Raw genomic sequence first — 13,559 nt, 5'->3', positions numbered from 1 at the left:
TAATTATTAATCCAGCTTCACAACTGCAAAACAAAGATTGATGAGTGTAGGCCTAATCTCTTGTAGCCGAAGTTACAATTGCTTCACGAGTAGTCGTTTATTCTTTTTCCATATTGTTCTTCATTGAACAACACACAATGCAGAATGTACTGTAGGCTGATCAGACCTATGTTTGGTCCTCTGGAAAGTCCGGGTAGCGTTCACACCCACAGCAGACAGGACCATGGTCCGTTTGGAAGCGGACTGAGTCCTGCATTTTCAGGAGGACCATGGTCCCTTTGTTTGGTCCGGACTATGCATTATTTTATTGTTTTTATTTAGGTTATTTATTCATTTAGCTTCACATTTCCAACCTGATAAGATAGGAAATATCTTTATGGACCCGTTGTTTCTTCTTTTCTTAATCACTGTCATCATCCTCCCACTCCCACTCCCACTCCCACTCCTCCTCATCATCATCATCATCATCATCATCATCATCATCATCATCATCATCATGTGTCTCTGTTGTGTTAAAGGTCAGTCCACCAGGACAGAGCAACCTCTCCTGTTCTCAGCTGTGTCTCCATGAAGAGTGATGCGTCCATGGGTCGACCTATTACCTTCAAAGATGGACACCAGTCTACTAAACAGAGGTTTGAATTCATTCAGACAGTGATGTAGAGCAGGGCTTTTCAAAGTGGGTGCCAGGGCACCCTGGGGTGCCGCGAGATCATTGCATTGTATTTGGAATTTATTTGGACACAAAAAAATAAGTTGTGTATCATTTTAAACTTGGAGTAGGCTTATTTTCAGTCAGTTCTAACCAAAATGCCTATTATGTCAATGTTTTCCTCGCAACATAATCTCAGGGAGAATAATGTGCTTATGTTACCCCTTATATGGAGTTGAATTAATTTGAATGTAGGCTACAATGCATATCTGATTTACTCAATGAAACACACATTTTTGGAGAGGCTATACGTTGGAATGGGATGGGTGTATTCCTAACACACCCAGTATAGCCAAATCTGAGCACATTTCAATCTATAAAGGCCAAATAAAAACATTAAGATTATAAAAGCCATTTGAGATGTGTATAGATTAGAATTTTTACACACCTGCTGCCAAATAATAATTATATAATTCCAGTTCACTGCGCAAATGTATAGGTCATTTCAATTAAGCTCTGAGTCAGCAGAGCTCCCTTCGTTTAAAGTTAAACTATAGGCTATAACATGACATAGGCCATAGAATGGACAGTGGATCTTCAGCCAAGCATTGTGAATGAAAACGTAGGCATGCTCGTTCTTGTCCTCACCTCAAAGTAAACGCTGGAGTATTTCTTCAAATTGACTGGATCCAACCTGGATCAGGCAAGTAAGAGGTAACATCCAGGTCTTTATGCTTTCACATCAAACAAAGTAATCACTCATACATGTGTGACCAAGGTAGAGACTTTAGATGAGACCTTTTTGCTTTTAGAGAGATTGAATCTCTCAGTCGTCTCTTATGCGCTCTCTCTCTCTCTTTCTCTCTCTTTTTGAGAGAGCGACACACACACACACACACACACACACACACACACACACACACACACACACACACACACACACACACACACACACACACACACACACACACACACACACACACACTCTGCTGCGAGCGTCGGCCCTGAAAGCAGCCTATATATTTTGTTTTATTTATTTTAGAATGCGCCTAGAACTCCAACAGACATGAGGGGTATGAAACTCCAACCAGAGTGCACAAAATGAACAAAATGCCCAGGGATTGAGTGACGTAGAGTCAAATGCTCTCCACATGGTCTCCCGAGACAATGAGAATGAGGTTCTGGATCCAGTGAGCGACAGGATCATTCCTGTCGCTCCAATGACCATTCAGCATGAAGGTAGAGAAAGGCCTCTGGAGTTCCCAGACAGAGTCAATGGAAACTGGAATTGTGAGCAACTGTCCCTCTCAGGCAAGCTTGTGGCAAGAATATGTGGCAAAAATATACGGCAGAAGTTAACTCATTATATATTTCCCCCAAAGGACAAGGTGACGTGTTAATTGTCATGTGAAGCTCAACCAATACCCCAGCTAACACCACTCCCAGATTTTCCACACCTCAATTACACATCATTGGCTAAGGGCCCTGCCTTCATACTGTCTTCGACGGAACTCAAATACAATCATGCCACCTCATTGGCTAGTGGCTCTGCCTTTCTACTGTCTGCGGCGGAAAATGCCAACTGTCTGCGGCGGAAATATGCGGCGGAACTCACTCTATAAATAATGAGGATAACATAGTGTTCTCGCCTTCGGCAAGCCCACAATAACAAAAAATAATTCAGGATTCCAATTCAAAAGAAGCAAGAATAGCCGATCTACAAGCTTTTGAGCTTGTAGATCTGCTATTTTTGCTTCTTTTGTATGAGATACTAGAATGACAAAGTAGGACGTAGCAATATGCAATGTGGCCCTCTGGAGTGAAGGTGGAGTGGCCCTCACCATCATCAAAGTTGCCCACCCCTGCCCTAAATGATATGTGTTTTAGCGAGGACCCCCTAAATGATATGTATTTGGCCTTTTGGACGCCCTAAATGATATGTATTTGGCTTTTTAGACCCCCCCCCTCCCCCTCCCCCTTCATGCTGAATGGTCATTGGAGCGACAGGAGCTCACAATACGTTGCACTTTGTGATCTGCTATTTCATTTTCAATGTCACACCTATAATGACATGTCCAATTTCAACGTGGTGTCTAGGTTATACCTAGACACCACTATATTAAAGGACCAGGTCACCTCTGGGACAACCAGATCTTATTTTATTGTTGTGTGGGACACGATCAACACAATCCTGAATTATTTTTTGTGTTCAATCTGTGTTTTTAGATATGTTAGTATTTCAGCATGCTACAACTGGTCATATGATGCATTTCGCATCATATGACCAGTTGTAGCATGCTGAAATCGGCTGAAATACTAAAATATCTAAAAACACAGATTGAACACAAAAAATAACTCAGGATTGTGTTGATCGTGTCCCAGACAACAATAAAATAAGATCTGGTTGTCCCAGAGGTGACCTGGTCCTTTAACAAACGCATATATTATTGTATTTCATTGGCTGTAACCCTGACAGGTTTAATAAAGACCTAGAGATGATCTATTTCATTGACTGTAACCCTGACAGGTTTAATAAAGACATAGAGATGATCTATTTCATTGACTGTAACCCTGACAGGTTTAATAAAGACCTAGAGATGATCTATTTCATTGACTGTAACCCTGACAGGTTTAATAAAGACCTAGAGATGAGTGAGTGTGTGGAGAGAGAGGAGGAGGGAGCTGACAAACATCACATCCACAGAGAAGAGTCTCCAACATCTCCTCCCCAACCTGGACCTCCTCACACCAAGTATGTCTCTCCAATGTTCATCTATAGATTATAAGTTACTATGTGTACAGTTTGTGAATGCAGTGCATCAAATCACTATGTGCTGTTCAGCAGTGAAGCTACACCATACAGACTGTTTTTGTTGCGTCCAGGAGTTGAAACTCCCATTCTTTTACCCTGCTATACTTTCATACAGGGGTCATCAATTTGACGGACAAATGTGTCTGTGGAAAATCTTTGATTTGGTTCCATTTGTACACTCTTCAGTGTCACAGACCTGTTAATGGTCATTCAGGCCTATCTCTTTATGAGTTTCTGGTAATAGTATTGTCCAATCATTTTGTATGTCGGTGGCAAAAATTGAATTTTGAAAAGAAATGTCCACCACAAGCCAGCATGCTGATGAGCCCTGCTTTCATTATGTGATGCAACAATAAAGAATCTTGAACAAACTGACATTTTCATTCACATGATAATTTATAAACATTTATTATGATTCCAGAAGTGTTCACCACAGAGCAGAGTCTCCAACACCCAGCTGTGTGTCTATGAAGAGTGACCGGTCTATGAGAAATCCTCCTGTCTTCAGTGAACCTGGACCTCCACACACACAGTATGTCAATCCATTACATTATACACAACACTATAACATGACACATGTGTTACACAGCGTGCAAATTATTAATACTTTTTTGTTGTGCTATTTATGAGTTAATTTCATTAATCCATTTAGGACTGAGGCCGATTGTAAAAACACCATCTAATGCCCTGGCTACACAAGTATGGATCTTTTCCTAAATGTTCGTAATCGTATATCCGTATAGAAAAATATCCAGATCCACACGATTCACGACAATATCTAGGTTGGGCTCCAACAAGCATGCCAGGCCAGCAGGTGGCGCCGTGGCAGTAAGCGATATGTAATAGCAGAACAAAAAGCCTCTGTGTGTGTGTGTGTGTGTGTGTCTGTCTGTCTGTCTGTCTGTCTGTCTGTCTGCCTGCCTGCCTGCCTGCCTGCCTGCCTGCCTGCCTGCCTGCCTGCCTGTCTGTGTGTGCGTGCGTGCGTGTGTTGTGACTCTCTCTCACACATGCATGGAGCTATGCACTCATGCACGCACACAACGTCATTGTTTACACAGCAGCTCAGTTTTTCCAGTCCACAAAGATCCACTGAAGCGGATATTTTGGTAAATCTTCACTTATTTATCCGTTCACAAAAAGATCTGTTTTAACAAACAAAAAAATGCGTTTAGAAAAACGTCCATATTCGTCTATATTTCCCTTTCAAAAAAACTTTTGGTAATTTTATCATCTAATCAGGCTTTTATGAACACCCTGAACAGTTTTTAATTAGCTTGATTGAATATTTAGATATTTGATGTAAATGTTACCAGGCCCTCCAGGCCCAGGGCCTCTCCCCACACACCCATTGTAACTTCAAACTTCATTTTAACCATGATATATTCATTAAAAACACCCATTATTTTTTCTGGTGACTCATACTACCCTCCTAATATGTGAGCAGGCTGTGTTTTTTCGATAACTTTTTTCATTTAATTTTTAATAATATTTTTTTTGTATTTCATTTTTTCCATTTTCCCAAATAATTATTAAAAATAAATGAAAAAAGTTATCGAAAAAACACAGCCTGCTCACATATTAGGAGGGTAGTATGAGTCAGCAGAAAAAATAATGGGTGTTTTTAATGAATCTATCATAGTTAAAATGGAGTTTGAAGTTACAATGGGTGTGTATGTGGAGAGAGGCCCTTCCACTGCTCCCTGTTGAAAGTGGAATATCCCTTTAATCCTGACCTGAAATAATCCTGAAAAACCTCAAATATTCATTCATAACTATATAAACATTTATTATGATTCCAGAAGTGTTCACCACAGAGCAGAGTCTCCAACACCCAGCTGTGTGTCTATGAAGAGTGACCTGTCTAAAGGACTTCCTCCTGTCTTCAGTGATGAAACTGGACCTCCACACACACAGTATGTGAATGTGATGTGAATCCTCCTATACAATATACGCACTATAACATGTTCTTATGCTAGGTTACCTGCGCAAGTTACTAAATAGTCAGACATAGTCTAATGACAATGGGCTCTATTTTGATTGTCTTAAGTATTTCTTATGCCTTAACCTGGAGGCGTGGCAAATGTTGTTTGGTTGGAGTGGCCAAACAGCATTTGCCACGCCTCCAGGTCTTCATTTAAGTCATAAGAGCTGGTACTTAAGACAATCAAAATAGAGCCTCACGTGTCCTCTCTCTCCAATCCTTATAGATTATAAATTACTATAGATTAGATCAGTGGTTCTCAACCTGTGGTACATGTACCACTGGTGATACTTGAGCTTGCCTCTGGTGGTACGCAGAGTAGTATCTCTAAAAAAAAAAACACACAAATGGAGTGGAATATTGTAGTTCTTCTGACCGAAGAATTGGTTGAAATAGGCTCTCTATAGCCGTGCTGTAAATGAGCATGACATCACACCTAGCCGTTAATAGAAGATTTGAGAATGGATTAATCACACTCGAAATATCATCAGTTGTGCAGTCTGCTGATTAGACAGAGTGACTGAGAATCTGCAGCACTGTTGCAGCTGCAGTATAGACCGATTTCTCACAGTGGCAACCATAACCGTGGTGGCAAATGGCACCTACAGTATGTGTGTGTGCGGCTCGAAGCTACACATCAGCGCTCTGGAAAAAGGTCTATAGTATAGACAACTATGCCAGCAGTTTGCACACAAAGTTTACAGACGTATAGTAGCTAAATCTGGCCGATGACCCGATCATCAATTTATTATCATGGTGGTACTTGGAGAGACAGATATTTCTGAGGTGGTACTTGGTGTAAAAAGGTTGAGAACCACTGGATTAGAATATAAATCACTATGTGTACAGTTTGTGAATGAAGTGACGTTTTAGGTCTATTTTTCTAATTCCAGAAGTCTTCACCATAGACCAGAGTCTCCAACAGACAGCTGTATGAGTGACCGGTCTAGAGAAAATCCTCCTGACTTCAGTGAACTTGGACTTCCACACACACAGTAAGATAATTGATCTTCAAGTGAAAAGACACAGAATGTCTTGTATCTGCTCACAGATGATCTTTGATTCACTTATTCTAAGGTTGTCTTAGACTTGCATCAGGGTTCCTCACAGTGAGACCAAAAGATGCACAGGGTGTTTCTAGGGATTCTAGGGTCTCCTAGAATCGGGGTGAAAAAATGGTCCGGATGCGATAATCCACTGCAGAGTTAAAGGCAGTTGAATGTGGCTTGTTTTCTCGTTTGTTCTTCGCATTTGACCCATCTCTTGGAACCACAGCCGTGTCGCGCCCCCCTGATTTCTTTCTCAAATCCGATCTTTTGGCCTGACTGTTCACACTGCATTTGCAAGAGTCCAGATCTGATCTGTGTGTTCAGGCTGATTTTAACAACTTCGTCAACCCAAAGCTGCCCTGTGTTGACATATCTGCTTTGGTTAACGTGGTAACGACGTAGGCGTCATGACTTTTTCTCTCTTTATGTGTTCTTCAAATTCTTAACTTTCCTCTGACATTGCAGATAGGACCTTGTTAAACCATTAACTGCCATGCCGTGAAATGTCTTCATACATTGCCTTGATTGTTCCTGTACATTTCTCATGTAGGCCTACTACAAAGTGCTAGTCCACTGAATGCTGCTCGCCATTTCTTCCGTAGCGTAAAAAGTATGCTGAACTATTGTTTTACTTTGATTACAACCCTTGCACTCTCGTAAATCAACATACAATTCTCGTGCTCTGTAATGACGTCCGTAACTTTCGGGTCGCGCTGCAAGTGACGTTTTGGACAGTTTGATATGCGACTTGGCTCGTTAGATCAGGTTACTGCTTCCATGTGACCTGTCTGCATTTAGACTCATTTAAACAAATCAGATTCCAATCTGGATGTGACACACAGACCTGCCAACCCATACGCATTTTGCGTAGTAAGCACGCATTTTTAGTCTCTGTACGCAGGTACGCAAACTCCTCTAACGGCTACGCATTATCGGGTGATGGTAAAGTGAGGCAAACATTTTTGCTCCATGCCGTGTAGTTCCTCCCAGGCACCACATGAATGGTGTGTGAATGGGGCGCATGGCGCTGGGGAGCACTAGAACGGAAGCGATGCTCGTTTTATCGACAGAAGAAGAATGATTGGCGGACTGTTTGTTTTGGTAATAGAGTTATAGAAGAAGGTTTTGGTTTAGTTCAGCATGCACGCATCTCACAGCGACGCAGACGAGTTATCGATCGGATACATAACGGCGATATTAATCAGATTAATGTATAAAGAAGATGATACGGAGAAGGGCCGTGGTGTTGCGCGAGTCGATGCACAGCGACTGTTCGCCCTGTAGTGCTGCCAACGAGTCTAACAGGTAATAAACTTTTAAAACCCTCCTCTGAGGTGAATTCACATGTCATAGCAGCCACGATGGTGAGAATTGGTGAAATCTTGTACTATGCCTAACCTAACCCTATCTGGCGACGCTGGTGAAACGAAACAACGAGCTGCTCCGGTCCGCCTGGAGTTATACTTCGTCATACGACGGTTTTGCAGCGAGCAACCAGTCGGAAAATGTCAAAACGTGTGACCCATCGAGTATGAATGAATGAATGAATTAGGCCTATGTGTATTGTCAAAAACATTAACAGTGAACACATTTATCACCTGTGAATATATGAATGACATTAATGGTCTATCAGTATCAACAATGAGTAGCCTACAGCCTATATGAATGAATATACAGACTAGGCTGTATGTGATCTATACACAATGTAGGCCTATATATCAATTAATGGATGGAATAGAAACCTACATGAGTTGAATACTTTCAACTTAATGCAAATCATGCATAGAAAGGTGGTTTTATTTAGGCTGCTCAATGAACAATGTTTAACAAAGACACAGGTAAATATTTAAAGGTAAATAGCCTACCTGACAATGTAAAGCTATTTTGCTATTTGAATAACATGATTATGTTGATGTATGTTCATTCATTAAGTCACTGGTGAGACTGTTTTGCTAGTCTATTGTTAACTAACTCTGAGCAAGTGCAGTTAGTATATTTTATTAAAGATTTGTCAACAATATTGCCAAAGCAACATTACTGTATTGCCTGGTAATACTAGCCTACTTTTTCTCCTGACCAAATGGCATTTTTATTTAAAAGGTTGTTCTAACATCTTGCCTCCTCCTATTAGTGTAAGTCAAGACATGCAATGTGCTACATTTCTGGTGTGAAATTTTGTTAACATAACTGTAAAGGTCCCACCCAAAAAGGTGCATGGAACCCCCCAAAATATACGCTGTTTTGTGCGGGAAAACAACAAAAATTGCAACGCGGGCGCTGCGCGGGCGCTGCGGGCGCCGCGCGGGCACTTCGTGCCCGCGCATGAGTACTCAAAAAAATTTGCCAGGGTTGGCAGGTCTGGACACAGATTCAGGCTGGATTTGACTGCCAGTGTAAATGGGGCCTAAAACACACAGAAAACAACACTTAATTTAGTTGATATCAAACTCTACTGAACAGACATTGTGGTCTGGCTCTTAATATTTTAGAGTGACAACATCCTTCCATATTTTATAAAAGGATTCCAATTAAAAATAGCTAAAAATAATTCAGGATTCCAATTCAAAAATAGAAAAAATAGCTGATTTACAAGCTCAAAACGCATCGACCTCTACACACACAGTATGTGGATCCTCTTACAGTATATCTCTGCTGTCGGGCCGAAACCTCCTAAAATTTTCATTTTTGGGAAGATTAGCTCAAGTGGAGTTAGGAGGTTTTGACCAAAGGGCTTTTTACTACTTTTCATTGGTTGAATATTATTATAACCAACACACAGACGTAAAGGGTGTTCAATAGCACATATTTATGAAAAAAGAGAGGGCCAATCGGGTGGAGTTGGCTGGTTTGGCAGAAAGTGTGGAGTTAGGAAGTTTTGTTTTGTTAGGAGCTCACATTGCTTCAATAAACTGACTTCTTCATTCACATGATAATTGAGGATTCTTTCTCTCATTCCAGAAGTGTTCACCCCAGAGCAGAGTCTCCAACACCCAGCCTTCTGTCCATGAAGAGTGACTGGTCTAAACGAGGACTGATTGACTTCAGTAATGAACCTGGACCTCCACACACACAGTATGTCAATGAACAGCATCTCTCTCTTATAAGAGCTTTGCCACTGCTTGGTCAGGATGGGACAAGATGGGCTCTCTGCTCTATTGAGACAACTTGTTGTGATTTGGCACTTTAATAAAATTGAATTGGCGAGGACCCCTAAATGATATGTATTTGTCCTTTTGGACCCCCTAAATGATATGTATCTGGCCTTTTGGACCCTCTAAATTAGATGTATTTGGCCTTTTGGACCCCCTAAAAATCAGGGTTGGGCAACTTTGATGATGGAGAGGGCCACTATATTCCCACACTCAGTCCAGAGGGCCACAATGCATATACAGTGAAAATTAACAAAATTAGCTGATCTACAAGCTCAAAACGCTTTGCAGTGCGGCGCTTTATGAGCTTGTAGATCTGCTATTTTTTTTTTCATTTTTTTAATCCTGAAAAGTAAATTTGTTATTTAACTTCAAAAGCATTTATATGTTCTCAGAGCTGCCAACCCTCACGCAATGAGCGTGAGACTCACGCAAATGACCCTCTTCTCACGCTCTCACGCCACACAACGTATTTCTCACGCCGTCATATCAGCCGTCACAAAGTGGAAAACTGCGTCAACTCAAGTGTCACTGAGACTTCCACTTCGGCCGCGATTTGAGCAATTAAAGGGCTTAAAAATACTGTATCTGATTCTGAAGTAAGCGTCGCTGTGTGTGCGTGAGCGTCTGGTGTGAGGAACGCTGCGTGCACGTTCCTGCACACATCATTCTCTACAGTAAGATCGACAGGCGACAGGAGGATCTACTACAACATTCATTCAACACGTCCAAAATGCCCATTGCTTACTAGCAGGCAGTTTAAATGAGGGACTTTTGGTTTGGATGAATGCGTGTGCAAAAAGAACAGATCTTCAAGCAAAAGACGTGTTACTTGCATCTTAATGTAAACATTTATCCATAATTTTCTCATCCTATAAAGCCGGATAAAAGTATCAAACTCCCTGTAAAATGCAACGGAATACAGGAAATAACATCTGCTCTTTTAATTTTTTTCTGGGGGAGGACCCCCAGACCCCCCACCAAAATGATCCACAGTAGGCTATAGGCTATTAACTACGTTTCTGCCTCAAAATTACATATTCATTATTGAGGGTTAGATTTGGAGAATCAAATAACACCCACCCAGTGCAAAATACTGTACCTGGTTGGTGTAATAGTGACTCCAAGGGTCGATAAAATTATAATAATAACCTAAATTATTGTAATATTTGTTGAACATATAGGCCTATTTATCATTTTTTTTTATATTTCTTTTGCGGCACCAAAGCCCCCCCCCCCCCCCCCCCCCCCCTCGCAAAAAAAGAAAAATCTCACTCTTAGGTTTTCCTGAAAGTTGGCAGCCCTGATGTTCTTTTGTTAACTGAAGTAATTAAAGTGGGTCATGTTTGCATGTTTGGAATTGTAACAGCTGAAAACAATATATCAGTATTCCGATATTAATCTGTGGGCCGCATTAAGTGAAGGTGGGGGCCGCATGTGGCCCCCGGGCTGCCAGTTGACCATGTATGCCCTATATAAGGCCGGATCTCCCCATAGGCAAGGGGGGGCATTGCCCCCCTAAATGCCCTGTCTGCCCCACCAAACAAGATGGCATGAAAAAATAAAATATATATAGCCTATATATATTTTTTTTTAATATATATTATGCTACAGCTGTCGCACCACCAAAACCAACACCATTTCATTATATATACATTTTAAAAACTCCGATCGCCAATGCCATCTCTCTCCCTCTCTGCACCTCAAAATAAGTAAAACAAATAATAATGTACCAGCCAGGCCAGCAGCTCCGCCCCCGATATGCGTTGAATGCGTAGGAGGGAACAGCAGTCAGTCTCGTCTCGACAGACAAGTACACGCACCACTTCTGGTTGCCAACTAACTTCAGTTTTGTCCAGCGCATTAAGGAACTAATCGAGAGAAGGAACAGTTTGTTTTTTGAGTTGTGCTTGCAGCTTGTTTCACTTTAACTTCTGTTCTCTTTCTCTGGCTCTTTCGGTCAATATGCGTCGATTTCTGGTTTCTAAACCTCGCGACGCGAGTAGCACTGCTGCTACGGCTCCAGTCAGTCCAGAGGCAGGCTCCGAGCCGTCGTCGACTCGGGGTACAGCTGCTCCTCAACCCGACCCAAACCCTAACCCCCAATTGAGTTCCACAAGCACGGCAACAAACTGAAAGCGTCACCGTTCGCAACGCAGCAGCGGCCGCCGATAACAGCACACAGGGAGCAGGAGGTAGAGCTGCTGCTCCTCGACCCGACCCAAACCCTAACCCCCAATTGAGTTCCACAAGCACGGCAACACAAGCTGAAAGCGTCGCCGTTCGCAACGCAGCAGCGGCCGCCGATAGCAGCACGCAGGGAGACCTGCTGCTCCTCGACCCGATCCATTGAGTTCCACAACCACCGCAACACAGCCTGAAAGCTTCGCCGTACACAACGCAGCAGTGGCCGCTGCTAACAGCACTGGCTTAAGCACAACAGCACCATCACAGCCCGCTAATCTTGTGTTTCCAAAACGTCATTTTGGCAAGACAGCACGCGCATTCAGCCCGGGCTGGTACCGTGGAAGACCATGGCTGGAATATTCAGTGAAGCTAGATGCGTGCTTTTGTTTTCCTTGTCGCAAATTTGGAGGAAATAATGACAATGTCATTGTCTGTCTAGTGTCATATCTGTCTGTCTGTCTGTCTGTCTGTCTGTCTGTCTGTCTGTCTGTTGATTGATTGAAGACTTTATTAGAAGTTTGCATAGGAAAAGGTACAGTTTCATGACGGTACAGTTCACTGGTACAAGGTCTACTAAAAGGAGATCCATGAAAAGACTAAGCTTATTTCCACTGGAAACCATTGAAGTATCTCATATAACATTGAATGACAGACAAATAGAACACAGTACTATGCAGTAGATATGTAAAGAAAAACAAAAAAGAAAACAGTAATTCTAAACAAACAGTATAAAGAAGGGGCAGGGGAGGGTAGGGTTGGGCTAGGTTCATTTTTTTTTTACCAGTTGCGAACGGCTGCTGTCTGTAAGTGGTTTTTCAGGGCTATCTATCTATCTAGTGTCATATCAGTGTATCAATCTATCCATCCAGTATCATATCTATCATCCATCTAATGCCATCTCAGTGTATCAATCTATATCTATATCAGTTTATAGTATCATTTGCATTCATCTTTGTCAATCACATGAGTTTATATAGCTATCAAACCAGTAACATGTCTGTCTTTTGTCTATCACATTATTTATCATTTCTTTAACCTTTTTTTTTTTTTTTTTTACTTTTTTGTGTATTTTATTTCTTAAGTTCTGTGACTTGTACTGTACACAGCATGGTGTGTCATTGGTATAAGTGTGCCAAAATGCATAGGTTTTTATGCATTTCTGGCGTTATGACCCCCTAAAAAGGTTGCCCCCCTGGCATTTCCTCTCGCCCCACCTACTACTAGAGCTTACATCCGGCCCTGCCCTATATGATATGTATTTGGCCTTTTGGACCCCCTAAATGATATCTATTTGGTGAGGACCCCCTAAATGATATGTACTTGGTGAGGACCCCCTAAATGATATCTATTTGGTGAGGACCCCCTAAATGATATGTACTTGGTGAGGACCCCCTAAATGATATGTACTTGGTGAGGACCCCCTAAATGATATGTATTTGGCCTTTTAGAGGGGAAATGGAGGTGACCATGTATAGCTAGGAATCCTGGTCAATGAAGTATTTAGAGCAGAGGTCTTCAACAGGGGGTCCGGGACCGCTAGGGGGTCCTCAGAGTTACTACAGGGGTCCGCCAATTATTTGTGTGATGAGGAACGTGAGCTTGAAGATCTACTATTTTCTGAGAGTAGGTGTGAGAGGGAAAAAAAGCAGAGCCAATGACAGTAAAAAGGTTCACTGTCTGAAAACATTAACATGAATCCAACATATTAATAAACATGATAATGTATGTC

At 41.8% G+C, this 13,559-nt stretch overlaps 1 protein-coding gene across 1 annotated transcript in view; it reads left to right on the top strand.

The window, feature by feature from the left end:
- Window positions 1–7,716: 7,716 nt before the first annotated feature.
- The window catches only part of LOC308308752 (protein NLRC3-like), a gene marked incomplete at both ends in the record, with an annotated part of 45,751 nt that continues 39,908 nt past the window's right edge, over window positions 7,717–13,559 (top strand). The window contains one exon of the mRNA XM_080754206.1: window positions 7,717–7,799. Within this exon, the coding sequence (XP_080610332.1) occupies window positions 7,717–7,799 (83 nt within the window). The remainder of the gene's footprint in view (window positions 7,800–13,559) is intronic.

Source organism: Nannobrachium achirus, assembly GCF_963921795.1.
Source record: "Nannobrachium achirus genome assembly, chromosome: 23".
Lineage (NCBI taxonomy): Eukaryota > Metazoa > Chordata > Actinopteri > Myctophiformes > Myctophidae > Nannobrachium > Nannobrachium achirus.
Note: the sequence above shows the minus strand (reverse complement) of the source record. Positions and strands in the feature narration are given on the sequence as shown.